Consider the following 21,241-nt stretch of genomic DNA (forward strand, 5'->3'; position numbering starts at 1 on the left):
AACGCCATTGGCAGACAGATACGATGTTATGTTTAATAAAGCCGTACTGCAGAAATGTCACAACCTTTTTTTTTCTTCTTTTTTTTAAAATAAGTGGTGTTTCTCAACTAGAGAACGATTCGAATATATTATTTATTCACCAAATTATTGATCAATATAAATTTCTGAAATAATTACATTTGATTTCATTGATCTTAGCCTACACCTTGTGGCTCTTCTCTCATTTCAAATTATGCCATAAATATCCTGCCAAATTAACATGAACTTGTAAGCCTGTATATGCCATGCTCTTTAGCCATGTGTTCCAAGCCTTGTCAACCGTGGATTCTTCATAATTACTTCCTCATATCAATATCCCATATATCTGCCTTTTATCTAGAAACTACCGTCACATATCACACGGCTGAATGGATAAGAATACTATAGGCCTAATGTAGTCCACACACACACACACACACACACACACACACACACACACACACACACACACACACACACACACACACACACACACACACGCACACACACGCATGCAGGTAGGTAGAGATAGAGGGTGGGGTGGGGGGGCAGACGGAGAGCTCATTGGACAAAGGGTTAATAAATACACATACCCTGTACGCCCAACGCAGCATTACATCATGCAGCCCTCTTCTTCCATATTTGGGGCTTTAAACAAAACACTAGGTGGCAACCACGTTTAGCAGAAAGAGAGACAGAGGGAGAGAGAGAGGGAGAGAGAGAGAGAGAGGGAGAGAGAGCGAGAGAGAGCGAGAGAGAGAGAGAGAGAGAGAGGGAGAGCGAGAGAGAGCGAGAGAGAGAGAGAGAGAGAGAGAGCGAGAGAGAGCGAGAGAGAGGGAGAGAGAGAGCGGTGGTGAGAGAGCGGTGGGGAGAGAGAGAGAGAGAGAGAGAGAGAGACAGAGACAGCGAACGAGAGAGAGGGTGGGGGGATGAATTAGGTAGTCGTGGGAAGGACGGTTGGCTCGTGGCATTCAGCCCTGCAGCTGGGGGAAGGAAGGAGAGGGAGAGGGTGAGCTGCTGCAGAATAACAGAAAACACTGGACGATGAGGCTATGAAAGGCTGTAGTAGATAGATAGATAGATTATTAGGTACAGAGATAGATTATTAGGTACAGGTATTGAATACACCAGAGTAGTAGTAGCACACTAGCCGTAACGAGGCTACCTCCTCTCCTCTTCAGCGGTACCACATTACATACCGAGAGAGAAGATGGGTTATGTCTGTGACGCTACCGCTGCCGCCTGGACACAATCTGGGAACCGACCCGGAGACGCTGCCGCACTGCCTCCCCGCTTTTTTTAGATGGCTCACACATTTGGCACTCGGAAAACAGGTGTCAGGGAAGTGTCGTCACGAACCCCGGAGGCCGGAGGCGTGAGACGCTTCGGTAGAGAGCAAGATGGCAGCGAAATCCGATGGTCGGGGGGTCGTCCGGGGATTCGCCCAGCTGCACAACCTGGACGAGGTGGTGGGGACCGGCGAGGGCGACCCGAGGGAAGGCAGCTCCTTCCACATCTGCCACTGCTGCAACACCTCATCCTGTTACTGGGGCTGCCGGAGCGCCTGTCTGCATTACCTCCACGACAAGAGGAGAGGCGGGGGAGGACAAGAGGACGCACGGCCGGGGCGGCCGCAGCAGGAAGAACGCCTCTGGCTGGACTGTCTGTGGATCATCCTGGCCCTGTTCGTTTTCTTCTGGGACGTGGGGACAGACCTGGCGCTGGCCATCGACTACTACCACAAGCATGACTACCTCTGGTCCGGACTCACCCTCTTCTTGGTGCTGGTGCCCTCGGTGCTGGTCCAGATCCTGAGCTTCAGGTGGTTCGTGCAGGATTACACCGGGGGCGGTCTGGGCTCTGTGGAAGGGCTGAGCAACCGGAGAGCTACGGCAGGGCTGAGAGCACAGGGAAGGGACAGGTGCTGCCTGTTCTCTGTGTGGCTGTGGCAGACCCTCATACACATCTTCCAGATGGGACAAGTATGGAGGTAAGATAAATCGAAAGATTATGTCTGTCTGTCTGTCTGTCTGTCTGTCTGTCTGTCTGTCTGTCTGTCTGTCTGTCTGTCTGTCTGTCTGTCTGTCTGTCTGTCTGTCTGTCTGTCTGTCTGTCTGTCTGTCTGTCTGTCTGTCTGTCTACTGACACACCACCTGAAACCCTTCCTCTTCCTCACCCACCATATGAAACCCATCCACAACCCTCATCTCCTCTCTTCTCCTCTCGTCCTCCTGTGCTCACCTGGTATAACCCCTTGGTACATGACTTGCGTGACGAACACACAACCAGCAGTGAATCTGTCCATCTTCTCTGACGTGTGTGTGTGTGTCAGGTTTCACCAGTAGTCTAATCGTTTTCGTATGAGGGATTGTTTGCTTACCAGTTGCCCATCAATTCAAAGTCCGCTCTGAGATTAAAGGTTGGGAGTTTGATCCCTGGATGAGTCATACCCAAGACTGTAAAAAAATAGGACCCAATGCATCACTGCTTGGTGCTCAGAATGAAGGATATAGATTTGGGATAAGACCCTGTGATAATCTGGCTGCTTCCTGTCCAGGGGATGAACTTCTATTACAAAAACAGTAGATCTACTTCTATAAACTGTTCCCCCCCCCCTCACACTCCCACCTATACTGACAGGACAAACTGTTACCCGGTCCCACATCATTGCTGCTCAATAGCTTAGCCTTTCATGAGCACAGTTGATGTCTCCTCTGTTGTAGTGTGTCTCTCTCGCTGCACTGTATACACCATGGTGTGGGTATAGGGAGGGAAGAGGCTTTTTGGGCAAACAGAGAGAGAGAGAGAGATGGAGAGATGGAGAGAGAGAGAGAGAGAGATAGATGGAGACAGAGAGAGAGATGGAGACAGAGAGAGAGAGAGAGAGAGAGAGAGAGAGAGATGGAGACAGAGAGAGAGAGAGAGAGAGAGAGAGAGAGAGAGAGAGAGAGAGATGGAGACAGAGAGAGAGAGAGATAGAGAGATGGAGACAGAGAGAGAGAGAGAGAGAGAGAGAGAGAGAGAGATGGAGACAGAGAGAGATGGAGAGAGACAGAGAGAGAGAGAGAGAGAGAGATGGATGGATGGATGGAGACAGAGAGAGAGAGAGATGGAGACAGAGAGAGAGAAAGAGAGATGGAGACAGAGAGAGAGAGAGAGAGAGAGATGAAGACAGAGAGAGAGAGAGAAGATGCTTTTTGTGAGAAAGAGTGAGAGAGAGAGAGAGAGAGAGAGAGAGAGAGAGAGAGAGAGAGAGAGAGAGAGAGAGAGAATGCCTGCCCGTGAGAGCTGGAATCAGGCGTGCTGTTAGGATTCTAGGCGCCAACGGTCCACACGCCCTCACGAAAACAGCCTACTCAACTCTGCAACAGCGGCAGCGAGACTACTGTCTGTTTTCATGGCTACCGCTATGCATAAAAAGCCCCCCCCCACACCTCTCTCTCTCTCTCTCTCTCTCACAGACATGACGTCACCCAGTCATGGCTTGGACTTCGTTTACATTTACACTGCTGCCGTTAATATTCAAAATGATAACAGGTCGGCCGTTAGGCAAGGCTAGCCTACTCGAGGTCTAATTGATGCTCACTGACGTGACATGCAGCGGCTAGTAGTGGAACGTGACAGCGTAAAACGCTGTAAAATGCTGGGCTGTTGGCACACTGAGCCGGAGCCAATCCATAGATTTAGACTGAGGTTCTCAGAGTAGAGAGAGAGAGAGAGTCGGTTTTTTATTTTTTTTCATTTTTTTTGGTGCAGAGCCTGACATTTAATGGGAAATGCAGCTGTAATGCATGACGGCTGCTTCTGTGGGTAGCCAGCGCTAGTAGAGTCAGACGGACGCTGGCAGCTCAGCTGACATTACCTGTGGTCTCAATGTGTCTTATTGTCATGCGTGTAGCCTAGTTATGCATCCAGCGACAACGAAAAGGCATTTGACCTTTTTTTACCTGACTCATGGAAAGATAAAATATCGGGTTTGTATCGTGTGTGTGTGTGTGTGTGTGTGTGTGTGTTTCTGTGTGTGTGTGTGTGTGTGTTTCTGTGTGTTTTTGTGTGTGTGTGTGTGTGTGTTGCTGTGTGTTGCTGTGTGTTGCTGTGTATGTGTGTGTGTGTGTGTGTGTGTGTGTGTGTGTGTGTGTGTGTGTGTGTGTGTGTGTGTGTGTGTGTGTGTGTGTGTGTGTGTGTGTGTGTGTGTGTGTGTGTTACTGTGTGTGTTTGTGTGTGTGTGTGTGTGTGTGTGTGTTCACACTCGACAGCTGTCTCTCTCTCGTCACACAGATGGGTTTTGAAGCTGTTTTGATGCTGTCCCCACACATATTTAATTTAAAAGTGTCTTCCTTCCCTTCCAAATCTAGCAAATACAAAATTACCCATCTAATAAACGAAGGAACTCAAATAAAAGTCTAATCAAATCAATGTTTATTGGTCACGTACACAGATTTGCAGATGTTATCGCAGGTGCGTCAATATGATTGTGTTTCTAGCTCCAACAGTACAGTAATAACTAGCTAAATGCTTGTGTTTCTAGCTCCAACAGTGATACCTAGCTAAATGCTTGTGTTTCTAGCTCCAACAGTAATACCTAGCTAAATGCTTGTGTTTCTAGCTCCAACAGTGCAGTAATACCTAGCTAAATGCTTGTGTTTCTAGCACCAACAGTAATACCTAGCTAAATGCTTGTGTTTCTAGCTCCAAAAGTGCAGTAATACCAAGCTAAATGCTTGTGTTTCTAGCTCCAACAGTGCAGTGATACCTAGCTAAATGCTTGTGTTTCTAGCTCCAACAGTAATACCTAGCTAAATGTTTGTGTTTCTAGCTCCAACAGTGATACCCAGCTAAATGCTAGTGTTTCTAGCTCCAACAGTAATACCTAGCTAAATGCTTGTGTTTCTAGCTCCAACAGTAATACCCAGCTAAATGCTTGTGTTTCTAGCTGCAACAGTAATACCTAGCTAAATGCGTGTGTTTCTAGCTCCAACAGTAATACCTAGCTAAATGCTTGTGTTTCTAGCTCCAACAGTAATACCTAGCTAAATGCTTGTGTTTCTAGCTCCAACAGTAATACCTAGCTAAATGCTTGTGTTTCTAGCTCCAACAGTAATACCTAGCTAAATGCTTGTGTTTCTAGCTCCAACAGTAACACCTAGCTAAATGCTTGTGTTTCTAGCTCCAACAGTAACACCTAGCTAAATGCTTGTGTTTCTAGCTCCAACAGTAATACCTAGCTAAATGCTTGTGTTTCTAGCTCCAACAGTAACACCTAGCTAAATGCTTGTGTTTCTAGCTCCAACAGTAACACCTAGCTAAATGCTTGTGTTTCTAGCTCCAACAGTAATACCTAGCTAAATGCTTGTGTTTCTAGCTCCAACAGTAACACCTAGCTAAATGCTTGTGTTTCTAGCTCCAACAGTAATACCTGTCTAAATGCTTGTGTTTCTAGCTCCAACAGTAATACCTAGCTAAATGCTTGTGTTTCTAGCTCCAACAGTAATTCCTGGCTAAATGCTTGTGTTTCTAGCTCCAACAGTAATACCTAGCTAAATGCTTGTGTTTCTAGCTCCAACAGTAATACCTAGCTAAATGCTTGTGTTTCTAGCTCCAACAGTAATACCTAGCTAAATGCTTGTGTTTCTAGCTCCAACTGTGCAGTAATACCCAGCTAAATGCTTGTGTTTCTTGCTCCAACAGTACAGTAATACCTAGCTAAATGCTTGTGTTTCTAGCTCCAACGGTAATACCTAGCTAAATGGTTGTGTTTCTAGCTCCAAAAGTGCAGTGATACCTAGCTAAATGCTTGTGTATCTAGCTCCAACAGTAATACCTAGCTAAATGCTTGTGTTTCTAGCTCCAACAGTGATACCCAGCTAAATGCTAGTGTTTCTAGCTCCAACAGTAATACCTAGCTAAATGCTTGTGTTTCTAGCTCCAACAGTAATACCTAGCTAAATGCTTGTGTTTCTAGCTGCAACAGTAATACCTAGCTAAATGCTTGTGTTTCTAGCTCCAACAGTAATACCTAGCTAAATGCTTGTGTTTCTAGCTCCAACAGTAATACCTGGCTAAATGCTTGTGTTTCTAGCTCCAACAGTAATACCTAGCTAAATGTTTGTGTTTCTAGCTCCAACAGTAATACCTAGCTAAATGCTTGTGTTTCTAGCTCCAACAGTAATACCTAGCTAAATGCTTGTGTTTCCAGCTCCAACAGTGATACCCAGCTAAATGCTTGTGTTTCTAGCTCCAACAGTAATACCTAGCTAAATGCTATGGGTTCCTAGCTCCAACATTGATACCTAGCTAAATGCTTGTGTTTCTAGCTCCAACAGTGCAGTAATACCCAGCTAAATGCTTGTGTTTCTTGCTCCAACAGTACAGTAATACCTAGCTAAATGCTTGTGTTTCTAGTTCCAACAGTACAGTAATACCTAGCTAAATGCTTGTGTTTCTAACTCCAACAGTACAGTAATACCTAGCTAAATTCTTGTGTTTCTAGCTCCAACAGGGCAGTGATACCTAGCTAAATGCTTGTGTTTCTAGCTCCAACAGTAATACCTAGCTAAATGCTTGTGTTTCTAGCTCCAACAGTAATACCTAGCTAAATGCTTGTGTTTCTAGCTCCAACAGTAATACCTAGCTAAATGTTTGTGTTTCTAGCTCCAACAGTAACACCTAGCTAAATGCTTGTGTTTCTAGCTCCAACAGTAACACCTAGCTAAATGCTTGTGTTTCTAGCTCCAACAGTAATACCTAGCTAAATGCTGTGTTTCTAGCTCCAACAGTAACACCTAGCTAAATGCATGTGTTTCTAGCTCCAACAGTAACACCTAGCTAAATGCTTGTGTTTCTAGCTCCAACAGTAATACCTAGCTAAATGCTTGTGTTTCTAGCTCCAACAGTAACACCTAGCTAAATGCTTGTGTTTCTAGCTCCAACAGTAATACCCAGCTAAATGCTTGTGTTTCTAGCTCCAACAGTAATACCTAGCTAAATGCTTGTGTTTATATCTCCAACAGTAATACCTAGCTAAATGCTTGTGTTTCTAGCTCCAACAGTAATACCTAGCTAAATGCTTGTGTTTCTAGCTACAACAGTCATACATAGCTAAATGCTTGTGTTTCCAGCTCCAACAGTAATACCTAGCTAAATGCTTGTGTTTCTAGCTCCAACAGTAATACCTAGCTAAATGCTTGTGTTTCTAGCTCCAACAGTACAGCAATACCTAGCTAAATGCTTGTGTTTCTAGCTCCAACAGTACAGTAATACCTAGCTAAATGCTTGTGTTTCTAGCTCCAACAGTAATACCTAGCTAAATGCTTGTGTTTCTAGCACCAACAGTAATACCTAGCTAAATGCTTGTGTTTCTAGTTCCAACAGTACAGTAATACCTAGCTAAATGCTTGTGTTTCTAGCTCCAACAGTACAGTAAAACCTAGCTAAATGCTTGTGTTTCTAGCACCAACAGTGCAGTAATACCTAGCTAAATGCTTGTATTTCTAGCTCCAACAGTACAGTAATACCTAGCTAAACGCTTGTGTTTCTAGCTCCAACAGTAGTACCTAGCTAAATGCTTGTGTTTCTAGCTCCAACAGTGAAGTGATACCTAGCTAAATGCTTGTGTTTCTAGCTCCAACAGTGCAGTAATACCTAGCTAAATGCTTGTGTTTCTAGCTCCAACTGTACAGTAATACCTAGCTAAATGCTTGTGTTTCTAGCTCCAACAGTAATTCCTAGCTAAATGCTTGTGTTTCTAGCTCCAACAGTGCAGTGATACCTAGCTAAATGCTTGTGTTTCTAGCTCCAACAGTAATACCTAGCTAAATGCTTGTGTTTCTAGCTCCAACAGTGATACCCAGCTAAATGCTAGTGTTTCTAGCTCCAACAGTAATACCTAGCTAAATGCTTGTGTTTCTAGCTCCAACAGTAATACCTAGCTAAATGCTTGTGTTTCTAGCTGCAACAGTAATACCTAGCTAAATGCTTGTGTTTCTAGCTCCAACAGTAATACCTAGCTAAATGCTTGTGTTTCTAGCTCCAACAGTAATACCTGGCTAAATGCTTGTGTTTCTAGCTCCAACAGTAATGCCTAGCTAAATGTTTGTGTTTCTAGCTCCAACAGTAATACCTAGCTAAATGCTTGTGTTTCTAGCTCCAACAGTAATACCTAGCTAAATGCTTGTGTTTCCAGCTCCAACAGTAATACCCAGCTAAATGCTTGTGTTTCTAGCTCCAACAGTAATACCTAGCTAAATGCTATGGGTTCCTAGCTCCAAGAGTGATACCTAGCTAAATGCTTGTGTTTCTAGCTCCAACAGTGCAGTAATACCCAGCTAAATGCTTGTGTTTCTTGCTCCAACAGTACAGTAATACCTAGCTAAATGCTTGTGTTTCTAGTTCCAACAGTACAGTAATACCTAGCTAAATGCTTGTGTTTCTAACTCCAACAGTACAGTAATACCTAGCTAAATGCTTGTGTTTCTAGCTCCAACAGTGCAGTAATACCTAGCTAAATGCTTGTGTGTCTAGCTCCAACAGTAATACCTAGCTAAATGCTTGTGTTTCTAGCTACAACAGTAATACCTAGCTAAATACTTGTGTTTCTAGCTCCAACAGTAACACCTAGCTAAATGCTTGTGATTCTAGCTCCAACAGTAATACCTAGCTAAATGCTTGTGTTTCTAGCTCCAACAGTAACACCTAGCTAAATGCTTGTGTTTCTAGCTCCAACAGTAACACCTAGCTAAATGCTTGTGTTTCTAGCTCCAACAGTAATACCTAGCTAAATGCTTGTGTTTCTAGCTCCAACAGTAACACCTAGCTAAATGCTTGTGTTTCTAGCTACAACAGTCATACCTAGCTAAATGCTTGTGTTTCCAGCTCCAACAGTAATACCTAGCTAAATGCTTGTGTTTCTAGCTCCAACAGTAATACCTAGCTAAATGCTTGTGTTTCTAGCTCCAACAGTACAGCAATACCTAGCTAAATGCTTGTGTTTCTAGCTCCAACAGTACAGTAATACCTAGCTAAATGCTTGTGTTTCTAGCTCCAACAGTAATACCTAGCTAAATGCTTGTGTTTCTAGCTCCAACAGTAATACCTAGCTAAATGCTTGTGTTTCTAGCTCCAACAGTAATACCTAGCTAAATGCTTGTGTTTCTAGCTACAACAGTCATACCTAGCTAAATGCTTGTGTTTCCAGCTCCAACAGTAATACCTAGCTAAATGCTTGTGTTTCTAGCTCCAACAGTAATACCTAGCTAAATGCTTGTGTTTCTAGCTCCAACAGTAATACCTAGCTAAATGCTTGTGTTTCTAGCTCCAACAGTAATACCTAGCTAAATGCTTGTGTTTCTAGCTCCAACAGTAATACCTAGCTAAATGCTTGTGTTTCTAGCTCCAACAGTAATACCTGGCTAAATGCTTCTATTTCTAGCTCCAACAGTAATGCCTAGCTAAATGTTTGTGTTTCTAGCTCCAACAGTAATACCTAGCTAAATGCTTGTGCTTCTAGCTCCAACAGTAATACCTAGCTAAATGCTTGTGTTTCCAGCTCCAACAGTAATACCCAGCTAAATGCTTGTGTTTCTAGCTCCAACAGTAACACCTAGCTAAATGCTATGGGTTCCTAGCTCCAACAGTGATACCTAGCTAAATGCTTGTGTTTCTAGCTCCAACAGTGCAGTAATACCCAGCTAAATGCTTGTGTTTCTTGCTCCAACAGTACAGTAATACCTAGCTAAATGCTTGTGTTTCTAGTTCCAACAGTACAGTAATACCTTGCTAAATGCTTGTGTTTCTAACTCCAACAGTACAGTAATACCTAGCTAAATGCTTGTGTTTCTAGCTCCAACAGTGCAGTAATACCTAGCTAAATGCTTGTGTTTCTAGCTCCAACAGTAATACCTAGCTAAATGCTTGTGTTTCTAGCTCCAACAGTAATACCTAGCTAAATGCTTGTGTTTCTAGCTCCAACAGTAACACCTAGCTAAATGCTTGTGTTTCTAGCTCCAACAGTAATACCTAGCTAAATGCTTGTGTTTCTAGCTCCAACAGTAACACCTAGCTAAATGCTTGTGTTTCTAGCTCCAACAGTAACACCTAGCTAAATGCTTGTGTTTCTAGCTCCAACAGTAGTACCTAGCTAAATGCTTGTGTTTCTAGCTCCAACAGTAACACCTAGCTAAATGCTTGTGTTTCTAGCTCCAACATTAATACCCAGCTAAATGCTTGTGTTTCTAGCTCCAACAGTAATACCTAGCTAAATGCTTGTGTTTCTATCTCCAACAGTAATACCTAGCTAAATGCTTGTGTTTCTAGCTCCAACAGTAATACCTAGCTAAATGCTTGTGTTTCTAGCTCCAACAGTCATACCTAGCTAAATGCTTGTGTTTCCAGCTCCAACAGTAATACCTAGCTAAATGCTTGTGTTTCTAGCTCCAACAGTAATACCTAGCTAAATGCTTGTGTTTCTAGCTCCAACAGTACAGCAATACCTAGCTAAATGCTTGTGTTTCTAGCTCCAACAGTACAGTAATACCTAGCTAAATGCTTGTGTTTCTAGCTCCAACAGTAATACCTAGCTAAATGCTTGTGTTTCTAACTCCAACAGTACAGTAATACCTAGCTAAATGCTTGTGTTTCTAGCTCCAACAGTGCAGTAATACCTAGCTAAATGCTTGTGTTTCTAGCTCCAACAGTAATACCTAGCTAAATGCTTGTGTTTCTAGCTCCAACAGTAATACCTAGCTAAATGCTTGTGTTTCTAGCTCCAACAGTAACACCTAGCTAAATGCTTGTGTTTCTAGCTCCAACAGTAACACCTAGCTAAATGCTTGTGTTTCTAGCTCCAACAGTAACACCTAGCTAAATGCTTGTGTTTCTAGCTCCAACAGTAACACCTAGCTAAATGCTTGTGTTTCTAGCTCCAACAGTAATACCTAGCTAAATGCTTGTGTTTCTAGCTCCAACAGTAATACCTAGCTAAATGCTTGTGTTTCTATCTCCAACAGTAATACCTAGCTAAATGCTTGTGTTTCTAGCTCCAACAGTAATACCTAGCTAAATGCTTGTGTTTCTAGCTACAACAGTCATACCTAGCTAAATGCTTGTGTTTCCAGCTCCAACAGTAATACCTAGCTAAATGCTTGTGTTTCTAGCTCCAACAGTAATACCTAGCTAAATGCTTGTGTTTCTAGCTCCAACAGTACAGCAATACCTAGCTAAATGCTTGTGTTTCTAGCTCCAACAGTACAGTAATACCTAGCTAAATGCTTGTGTTTCTAGCTCCAACAGTAATACCTAGCTAAATGCTTGTGTTTCTAGCACCAACAGTAATACCTAGCTAAATGCTTGTGTTTCTAGCTCCAACAGTAATACCTAGCTAAATGCTTGTGTTTCTAGCTACAACAGTCATACCTAGCTAAATGCTTGTGTTTCCAGCTCCAACAGTAATACCTAGCTAAATGCTTGTGTTTCTAGCTCCAACAGTAATACCTAGCTAAATGCTTGTGTTTCTAGCTCCAACAGTAATACCTAGCTAAATGCTTGTGTTTCTAGCTGCAACAGTAATACCTAGCTAAATGCTTGTGTTTCTAGCTCCAACAGTAATACCTAGCTAAATGCTTGTGTTTCTAGCTCCAACAGTAATACCTGGCTAAATGCTTCTATTTCTAGCTCCAACAGTAATGCCTAGCTAAATGTTTGTGTTTCTAGCTCCAACAGTAATACCTAGCTAAATGCTTGTGCTTCTAGCTCCAACAGTAATACCTAGCTAAATGCTTGTGTTTCCAGCTCCAACAGTAATACCCAGCTAAATGCTTGTGTTTCTAGCTCCAACAGTAACACCTAGCTAAATGCTATGGGTTCCTAGCTCCAACAGTGATACCTAGCTAAATGCTTGTGTTTCTAGCTCCAACAGTGCAGTAATACCCAGCTAAATGCTTGTGTTTCTTGCTCCAACAGTACAGTAATACCTAGCTAAATGCTTGTGTTTCTAGTTCCAACAGTACAGTAATACCTTGCTAAATGCTTGTGTTTCTAACTCCAACAGTACAGTAATACCTAGCTAAATGCTTGTGTTTCTAGCTCCAACAGTGCAGTAATACCTAGCTAAATGCTTGTGTTTCTAGCTCCAACAGTAATACCTAGCTAAATGTTTGTGTTTCTAGCTCCAACAGTAATACCTAGCTAAATGCTTGTGTTTCTAGCTCCAACAGTAACACCTAGCTAAATGCTTGTGTTTCTAGCTCCAACAGTAATACCTAGCTAAATGCTTGTGTGTCTAGCTCCAACAGTAACACCTAGCTAAATGCTTGTGTTTCTAGCTCCAACAGTAACACCTAGCTAAATGCTTGTGTTTCTAGCTCCAACAGTAGTACCTAGCTAAATGCTTGTGTTTCTAGCTCCAACAGTAACACCTAGCTAAATGCTTGTGTTTCTAGCTCCAACATTAATACCCAGCTAAATGCTTGTGTTTCTAGCTCCAACAGTAATACCTAGCTAAATGCTTGTGTTTCTATCTCCAACAGTAATACCTAGCTAAATGCTTGTGTTTCTAGCTCCAACAGTAATACCTAGCTAAATGCTTGTGTTTCTAGCTACAACAGTCATACCTAGCTAAATGCTTGTGTTTCCAGCTCCAACAGTAATACCTAGCTAAATGCTTGTGTTTCTAGCTCCAACAGTAATACCTAGCTAAATGCTTGTGTTTCTAGCTCCAACAGTACAGCAATACCTAGCTAAATGCTTGTGTTTCTAGCTCCAACAGTACAGTAATACCTAGCTAAATGCTTGTGTTTCTAGCTCCAACAGTAATACCTAGCTAAATGCTTGTGTTTCTAACTCCAACAGTACAGTAATACCTAGCTAAATGCTTGTGTTTCTAGCTCCAACAGTGCAGTAATACCTAGCTAAATGCTTGTGTTTCTAGCTCCAACAGTAATACCTAGCTAAATGTTTGTGTTTCTAGCTCCAACAGTAATACCTAGCTAAATGCTTGTGTTTCTAGCTCCAACAGTAACACCTAGCTAAATGCTTGTGTTTCTAGCTCCAACAGTAATACCTAGCTAAATGCTTGTGTGTCTAGCTCCAACAGTAACACCTAGCTAAATGCTTGTGTTTCTAGCTCCAACAGTAACACCTAGCTAAATGCTTGTGTTTCTAGCTCCAACAGTAATACCTAGCTAAATGCTTGTGTTTCTAGCTCCAACAGTAACACCTAGCTAAATGCTTGTGTTTCTAGCTCCAACAGTAATACCCAGCTAAATGCTTGTGTTTCTAGCTCCAACAGTAATACCTAGCTAAATGCTTGTGTTTCTATCTCCAACAGTAATACCTAGCTAAATGCTTGTGTTTCTAGCTCCAACAGTAATACCTAGCTAAATGCTTGTGTTTCTAGCTACAACAGTCATACCTAGCTAAATGCTTGTGTTTCCAGCTCCAACAGTAATACCTAGCTAAATGCTTGTGTTTCTAGCTCCAACAGTAATACCTAGCTAAATGCTTGTGTTTCTAGCTCCAACAGTACAGCAATACCTAGCTAAATGCTTGTGTTTCTAGCTCCAACAGTACAGTAATACCTAGCTAAATGCTTGTGTTTCTAGCTCCAACAGTAATACCTAGCTAAATGCTTGTGTTTCTAGCACCAACAGTAATACCTAGCTAAATGCTTGTGTTTCTAGCTCCAACAGTAATACCTAGCTAAATGCTTGTGTTTCTAGCTACAACAGTCATACCTAGCTAAATGCTTGTGTTTCCAGCTCCAACAGTAATACCTAGCTAAATGCTTGTGTTTCTAGCTCCAACAGTAATACCTAGCTAAATGCTTGTGTTTCTAGCTCCAACAGTAATACCTAGCTAAATGCTTGTGTTTCTAGCTGCAACAGTAATACCTAGCTAAATGCTTGTGTTTCTAGCTCCAACAGTAATACCTAGCTAAATGCTTGTGTTTCTAGCTCCAACAGTAATACCTGGCTAAATGCTTCTATTTCTAGCTCCAACAGTAATGCCTAGCTAAATGTTTGTGTTTCTAGCTCCAACAGTAATACCTAGCTAAATGCTTGTGCTTCTAGCTCCAACAGTAATACCTAGCTAAATGCTTGTGTTTCCAGCTCCAACAGTAATACCCAGCTAAATGCTTGTGTTTCTAGCTCCAACAGTAACACCTAGCTAAATGCTATGGGTTCCTAGCTCCAACAGTGATACCTAGCTAAATGCTTGTGTTTCTAGCTCCAACAGTGCAGTAATACCCAGCTAAATGCTTGTGTTTCTTGCTCCAACAGTACAGTAATACCTAGCTAAATGCTTGTGTTTCTAGTTCCAACAGTACAGTAATACCTAGCTAAATGCTTGTGTTTCTAACTCCAACAGTACAGTAATACCTAGCTAAATGCTTGTGTTTCTAGCTCCAACAGTGCAGTAATACCTAGCTAAATGCTTGTGTTTCTAGCTCCAACAGTAATACCTAGCTAAATGTTTGTTTCTAGCTCCAACAGTAATACCTAGCTAAATGCTTGTGTTTCTAGCTCCAACAGTAACACCTAGCTAAATGCTTGTGTTTCTAGCTCCAACAGTAATACCTAGCTAAATGCTTGTGTGTCTAGCTCCAACAGTAACACCTAGCTAAATGCTTGTGTTTCTAGCTCCAACAGTAACACCTAGCTAAATGCTTGTGTTTCTAGCTCCAACAGTAGTACCTAGCTAAATGCTTGTGTTTCTAGCTCCAACAGTAACACCTAGCTAAATGCTTGTGTTTCTAGCTCCAACAGTAATACCCAGCTAAATGCTTGTGTTTCTAGCTCCAACAGTAATACCTAGCTAAATGCTTGTGTTTCTATCTCCAACAGTAATACCTAGCTAAATGCTTGTGTTTCTAGCTCCAACAGTAATACCTAGCTAAATGCTTGTGTTTCTAGCTACAACAGTCATACCTAGCTAAATGCTTGTGTTTCCAGCTCCAACAGTAATACCTAGCTAAATGCTTGTGTTTCTAGCTCCAACAGTAATACCTAGCTAAATGCTTGTGTTTCTAGCTCCAACAGTACAGCAATACCTAGCTAAATGCTTGTGTTTCTAGCTCCAACAGTACAGTAATACCTAGCTAAATGCTTGTGTTTCTAGCTCCAACAGTAATACCTAGCTAAATGCTTGTGTTTCTAGCACCAACAGTAATACCTAGCTAAATGCTTGTGTTTCTAGCTCCAACAGTAATACCTAGCTAAATGCTTGTGTTTCTAGCTCCAACAGTACAGTAATACCTAGCTAAATGCTTGTGTTTCTAGTTCCAACAGTACAGTAAAACCTAGCTAAATGCTTGTGTTTCTAGCACCAACAGTGCAGTAATACCTAGCTAAATGCTTGTATTTCTAGCTCCAACAGTAATACCTAGCTAAATGCTTGTGTTTCTAGCTCCAACAGTGCAGTGATACCTAGCTAAATGCTTGTGTTTCTAGCTCCAACAGTAATACCTAGCTAAATGCTTGTGTTTCTAGCTCCAACAGTAATACCCAGCTAAATGCTAGTGTTTCTAGCTCCAACAGTAATACCTAGCTAAATGCTTGTGTTTCTAGCTCCAACAGTAATACCTAGCTAAATGCTTGTGTTTCTAGCTGCAACAGTAATACCTAGCTAAATGCTTGTGTTTCTAGCTCCAACAGTAATACCTAGCTAAATGCTTGTGTTTCTAGCTCCAACAGTAATACCTGGCTAAATGCTTGTGTTTCTAGCTCCAACAGTAATACCTAGCTAAATGTTTGTGTTTCTAGCTCCAACAGTAATACCTAGCTAAATGCTTGTGTTTCTAGCTCCAACAGTAATACCTAGCTAAATGCTTGTGTTTCCAGCTCCAACAGTAATACCCAGCTAAATGCTTGTGTTTCTAGCTCCAACAGTAATACCTAGCTAAATGCTATGGGTTCCTAGCTCCAACAGTGATACCTAGCTAAATGCTTGTGTTTCTAGCTCCAACAGTGCAGTAATACCCAGCTAAATGCTTGTGTTTCTTGCTCCAACAGTACAGTAATACCTAGCTAAATGCTTGTGTTTCTAGCTCCAACAGTAATACCTAGCTAAATGCTTGTGTTTCTAGCTCCAACAGTACAGCAATACCTAGCTAAATGCTTGTGTTTCTAGCTCCAACAGTACAGTAATACCTAGCTAAATGCTTGTGTTTCTAGCTCCAACAGTAATACCTAGCTAAATGCTTGTGTTTCTAGCACCAACAGTAATACCTAGCTAAATGCTTGTGTTTCTAGCTCCAACAGTAATACCTAGCTAAATGCTTGTGTTTCTAGCTCCAACAGTGCAGTGATACCTAGCTAAATGCTTGTGTTTCTAGCTCCAACAGTAATACCTAGCTAAATGCTTGTGTTTCTAGCTCCAACAGTGATACCCAGCTAAATGCTTGTGTTTCTAGCTCCAACAGTAATACCTAGCTAAATGCTTGTGTTTCTAGCTCCAACAGTAATACCTAGCTAAATGCTTGTGTTTCTAGCTCCAACAGTAATACCTAGCTAAATGCTTGTGTTTCTAGCTCCAACAGTAATACCTAGCTAAATGCTTGTGTTTCTAGCTCCAACAGTAATACCTGGCTAAATGCTTGTGTTTCTAGCTCCAACAGTAATACCTAGCTAAATGTTTGTGTTTCTAGCTCCAACAGTAATACCTAGCTAAATGCTTGTGTTTCTAGCTCCAACAGTACAGTAATACCTTGCTAAATGCTTGTGTTTCTAGCTCCAACAGTACAGTAATACCTAGCTAAATGCTTGTGTTTCTAGCTCCAACAGTGCAGTAATACCTAGCTAAATGCTTGTGTTTCTAGCTCCAACAGTAATACCTAGCTAAATGCTTGTGTTTCTAGCTCCAACAGTAATACCCAGCTAAATGCTTGTGTTTCTAGCTCCAACAGTAATACCTAGCTAAATGCTTGTGTTTCTAGCTCCAACAGTAATACCTAGCTAAATGCTTGTGTTTCTAGCTGCAACAGTAATACCTAGCTAAATGCTTGTGTTTCTAGCTCCAACAGTAATACCTAGCTAAATGCTTGTGTTTCTAGCTCCAACAGTAATACCTAGCTAAATGCTTGTGTTTCTAGCTCCAACAGTAATACCTAGCTAAATGCTTGTGTTTCTAGCTCCAACAGTAATACCTAGCTAAATGCTTGTGTTTCTAGCTCCAACAGTACAGTAATACCTTGCTAAATGCTTGTGTTTCTAACTCCAACAGTACAGTAATACCTAGCTAAATGCTTGTGTTTCTAGCTCCAACAGTGCAGTAATACCTAGCTAAATGCTTGTGTTTCTAGCTCCAACAGTAATACCTAGCTAAATGTTTGTGTTTCTAGCTCCAACAGTAATACCTAGCTAAATGCTTGTGTTTCTAGCTCCAACAGTAACACCTAGCTAAATGCTTGTGTTTCTAGCTCCAACAGTAATACCTAGCTAAATGCTTGTGTGTCTAGCTCCAACAGTAACACCTAGCTAAATGCTTGTGTTTCTAGCTCCAACAGTAACACCTAGCTAAATGCTTGTGTTTCTAGCTCCAACAGTAGTACCTAGCTAAATGCTTGTGTTTCTAGCTCCAACAGTAACACCTAGCTAAATGCTTGTGTTTCTAGCTCCAACATTAATACCCAGCTAAATGCTTGTGTTTCTAGCTCCAACAGTAATACCTAGCTAAATGCTTGTGTTTCTAGCTCCAACAGTGATACCTAGCTAAATGCTTGTGTTTCTAGCTCCAACAGTACAGCAATACCTAGCTAAATGCTTGTGTTTCTAGCTCCAACAGTACAGTAATACCTAGCTAAATGCTTGTGTTTCTAGCTCCAACAGTAATACCTAGCTAAATGCTTGTGTTTCTAGCACCAACAGTAACATACCTAGCTAAATGCTTGTGTTTCTAGCTCCAACAGTAATACCTAGCTAAATGCTTGTGTTTCTAGCTCCAACAGTGCAGTGATACCTAGCTAAATGCTTGTGTTTCTAGCTCCAACAGTAATACCTAGCTAAATGCTTGTGTTTCTAGCTCCAACAGTAATACCTAGCTAAATGCTTGTGTTTCTAGCTCCAACAGTAATACCTAGCTAAATGCTTGTGTTTCTAGCTCCAACAGTAATACCTAGCTAAATGCTTGTGTTTCTAGCTGCAACAGTAATACCTAGCTAAATGCTTGTGTTTCTAGCTCCAACAGTAATACCTAGCTAAATGCTTGTGTTTCTAGCTCCAACAGTAATACCTGGCTAAATGCTTGTGTTTCTAGCTCCAACAGTAATACCTAGCTAAATGTTTGTGTTTCTAGCTCCAACAGTAATACCTAGCTAAATGCTTGTGTTTCTAGTTCCAACAGTACAGTAATACCTTGCTAAATGCTTGTGTTTCTAACTCCAACAGTACAGTAATACCTAGCTAAATGCTTGTGTTTCTAGCTCCAACAGTGCAGTAATACCTAGCTAAATGCTTGTGTTTCTAGCTCCAACAGTAATACCTAGCTAAATGCTTGTGTTTCTAGCTCCAACAGTGATACCCAGCTAAATGCTAGTGTTTCTAGCTCCAACAGTAATACCTAGCTAAATGCTTGTGTTTCTAGCTCCAACAGTAATACCTAGCTAAATGCTTGTGTTTCTAGCTGCAACAGTAATACCTAGCTAAATGCTTGTGTTTCTAGCTCCAACAGTACAGTAATACCTAGCTAAATGCTTGTGTTTCTAGCTCCAACAGTGCAGTAATACCTAGCTAAATGCTTGTGTTTCTAGCTCCAACAGTAATACCTAGCTAAATGCTTGTGTTTCTAGCTCCAACAGTAATACCCAGCTAAATGCTAGTGTTTCTAGCTCCAACAGTAATACCTAGCTAAATGCTTGTGTTTCTAGCTCCAACAGTAATACCTAGCTAAATGCTTGTGTTTCTAGCTGCAACAGTAATACCTAGCTAAATGCTTGTGTTTCTAGCTCCAACAGTAATACCTAGCTAAATGCTTGTGTTTCTAGCTCCAACAGTAATACCTGGCTAAATGCTTGTGTTTCTAGCTCCAACAGTAATACCTAGCTAAATGTTTGTGTTTCTAGCTCCAACAGTAATACCTAGCTAAATGCTTGTGTTTCTAGTTCCAACAGTACAGTAATACCTTGCTAAATGCTTGTGTTTCTAACTCCAACAGTACAGTAATACCTAGCTAAATGCTTGTGTTTCTAGCTCCAACAGTGCAGTAATACCTAGCTAAATGCTTGTGTTTCTAGCTCCAACAGTAATACCTAGCTAAATGTTTGTGTTTCTAGCTCCAACAGTAATACCTAGCTAAATGCTTGTGTTTCTAGCTCCAACAGTAACACCTAGCTAAATGCTTGTGTTTCTAGCTCCAACAGTAATACCTAGCTAAATGCTTGTGTGTCTAGCTCCAACAGTAACACCTAGCTAAATGCTTGTGTTTCTAGCTCCAACAGTAACACCTAGCTAAATGCTTGTGTTTCTAGCTCCAACAGTAGTACCTAGCTAAATGCTTGTGTTTCTAGCTCCAACAGTAACACCTAGCTAAATGCTTGTGTTTCTAGCTCCAACATTAATACCCAGCTAAATGCTTGTGTTTCTAGCTCCAACAGTAATACCTAGCTAAATGCTTGTGTTTCTAGCTCCAACAGTAATACCTAGCTAAATGCTTGTGTTTCTAGCTCCAACAGTACAGCAATACCTAGCTAAATGCTTGTGTTTCTAGCTCCAACAGTACAGTAATACCTAGCTAAATGCTTGTGTTTCTAGCTCCAACAGTAATACCTAGCTAAATGCTTGTGTTTCTAGCACCAACAGTAATACCTAGCTAAATGCTTGTGTTTCTAGCTCCAACAGTAATACCTAGCTAAATGCTTGTGTTTCTAGCTCCAACAGTGCAGTGATACCTAGCTAAATGCTTGTGTTTCTAGCTCCAACAGTAATACCTAGCTAAATGCTTGTGTTTCTAGCTCCAACAGTGATACCCAGCTAAATGCTAGTGTTTCTAGCTCCAACAGTAATACCTAGCTAAATGCTTGTGTTTCTAGCTCCAACAGTAATACCTAGCTAAATGCTTGTGTTTCTAGCTGCAACAGTAATACCTAGCTAAATGCTTGTGTTTCTAGCTCCAACAGTAATACCTAGCTAAATGCTTGTGTTTCTAGCTCCAACAGTAATACCTGGCTAAATGCTTGTGTTTCTAGCTCCAACAGTAATACCTAGCTAAATGTTTGTGTTTCTAGCTCCAACAGTAATACCTAGCTAAATGCTTGTGTTTCTAGTTCCAACAGTACAGTAATACCTTGCTAAATGCTTGTGTTTCTAACTCCAACAGTACAGTAATACCTAGCTAAATGCTTGTGTTTCTAGCTCCAACAGTGCAGTAATACCTAGCTAAATGCTTGTGTTTCTAGCTCCAACAGTAATACCTAGCTAAATGCTTGTGTTTCTAGCTCCAACAGTGATACCCAGCTAAATGCTAGTGTTTCTAGCTCCAACAGTAATACCTAGCTAAATGCTTGTGTTTCTAGCTCCAACAGTAATACCTAGCTAAATGCTTGTGTTTCTAGCTGCAACAGTAATACCTAGCTAAATGCTTGTGTTTCTAGCTCCAACAGTAATACCTAGCTAAATGCTTGTGTTTCTAGCTCCAACAGTAATACCTGGCTAAATGCTTGTGTTTCTAGCTCCAACAGTAATACCTAGCTAAATGTTTGTGTTTCTAGCTCCAACAGTAATACCTAGCTAAATGCTTGTGTTTCTAGTTCCAACAGTACAGTAATACCTTGCTAAATGCTTGTGTTTCTAACTCCAACAGTACAGTAATACCTAGCTAAATGCTTGTGTTTCTAGCTCCAACAGTGCAGTAATACCTAGCTAAATGCTTGTGTTTCTAGCTCCAACAGTAATACCTAGCTAAATGTTTGTGTTTCTAGCTCCAACAGTAATACCTAGCTAAATGCTTGTGTTTCTAGCTCCAACAGTAACACCTAGCTAAATGCTTGTGTTTCTAGCTCCAACAGTAATACCTAGCTAAATGCTTGTGTGTCTAGCTCCAACAGTAACACCTAGCTAAATGCTTGTGTTTCTAGCTCCAACAGTAACACCTAGCTAAATGCTTGTGTTTCTAGCTCCAACAGTATTACCTAGCTAAATGCTTGTGTTTCTAGCTCCAACAGTAACACCTAGCTAAATGCTTGTGTTTCTAGCTCCAACATTAATACCCAGCTAAATGCTTGTGTTTCTAGCTCCAA

General features: G+C 41.4%; 1 protein-coding gene across 1 annotated transcript in view; it reads left to right on the plus strand.

The window, feature by feature from the left end:
- Positions 1-972: 972 nt before the first annotated feature.
- The window catches only part of LOC106571010 (XK-related protein 6-like), a 232,469-nt gene continuing 212,200 nt past the window's right edge, over positions 973-21,241 (plus strand). Inside the window, exon 1 of the mRNA XM_045695514.1 lies at positions 973-2,008. Within this exon, the coding sequence (XP_045551470.1) occupies positions 1,419-2,008 (590 nt within the window). The 5' untranslated portion in view covers positions 973-1,418. The remainder of the gene's footprint in view (positions 2,009-21,241) is intronic.

Source organism: Salmo salar, chromosome ssa15 (genome assembly GCF_905237065.1).
Source record: "Salmo salar chromosome ssa15, Ssal_v3.1, whole genome shotgun sequence".
In the NCBI taxonomy this organism is placed as follows: domain Eukaryota; kingdom Metazoa; phylum Chordata; class Actinopteri; order Salmoniformes; family Salmonidae; genus Salmo; species Salmo salar.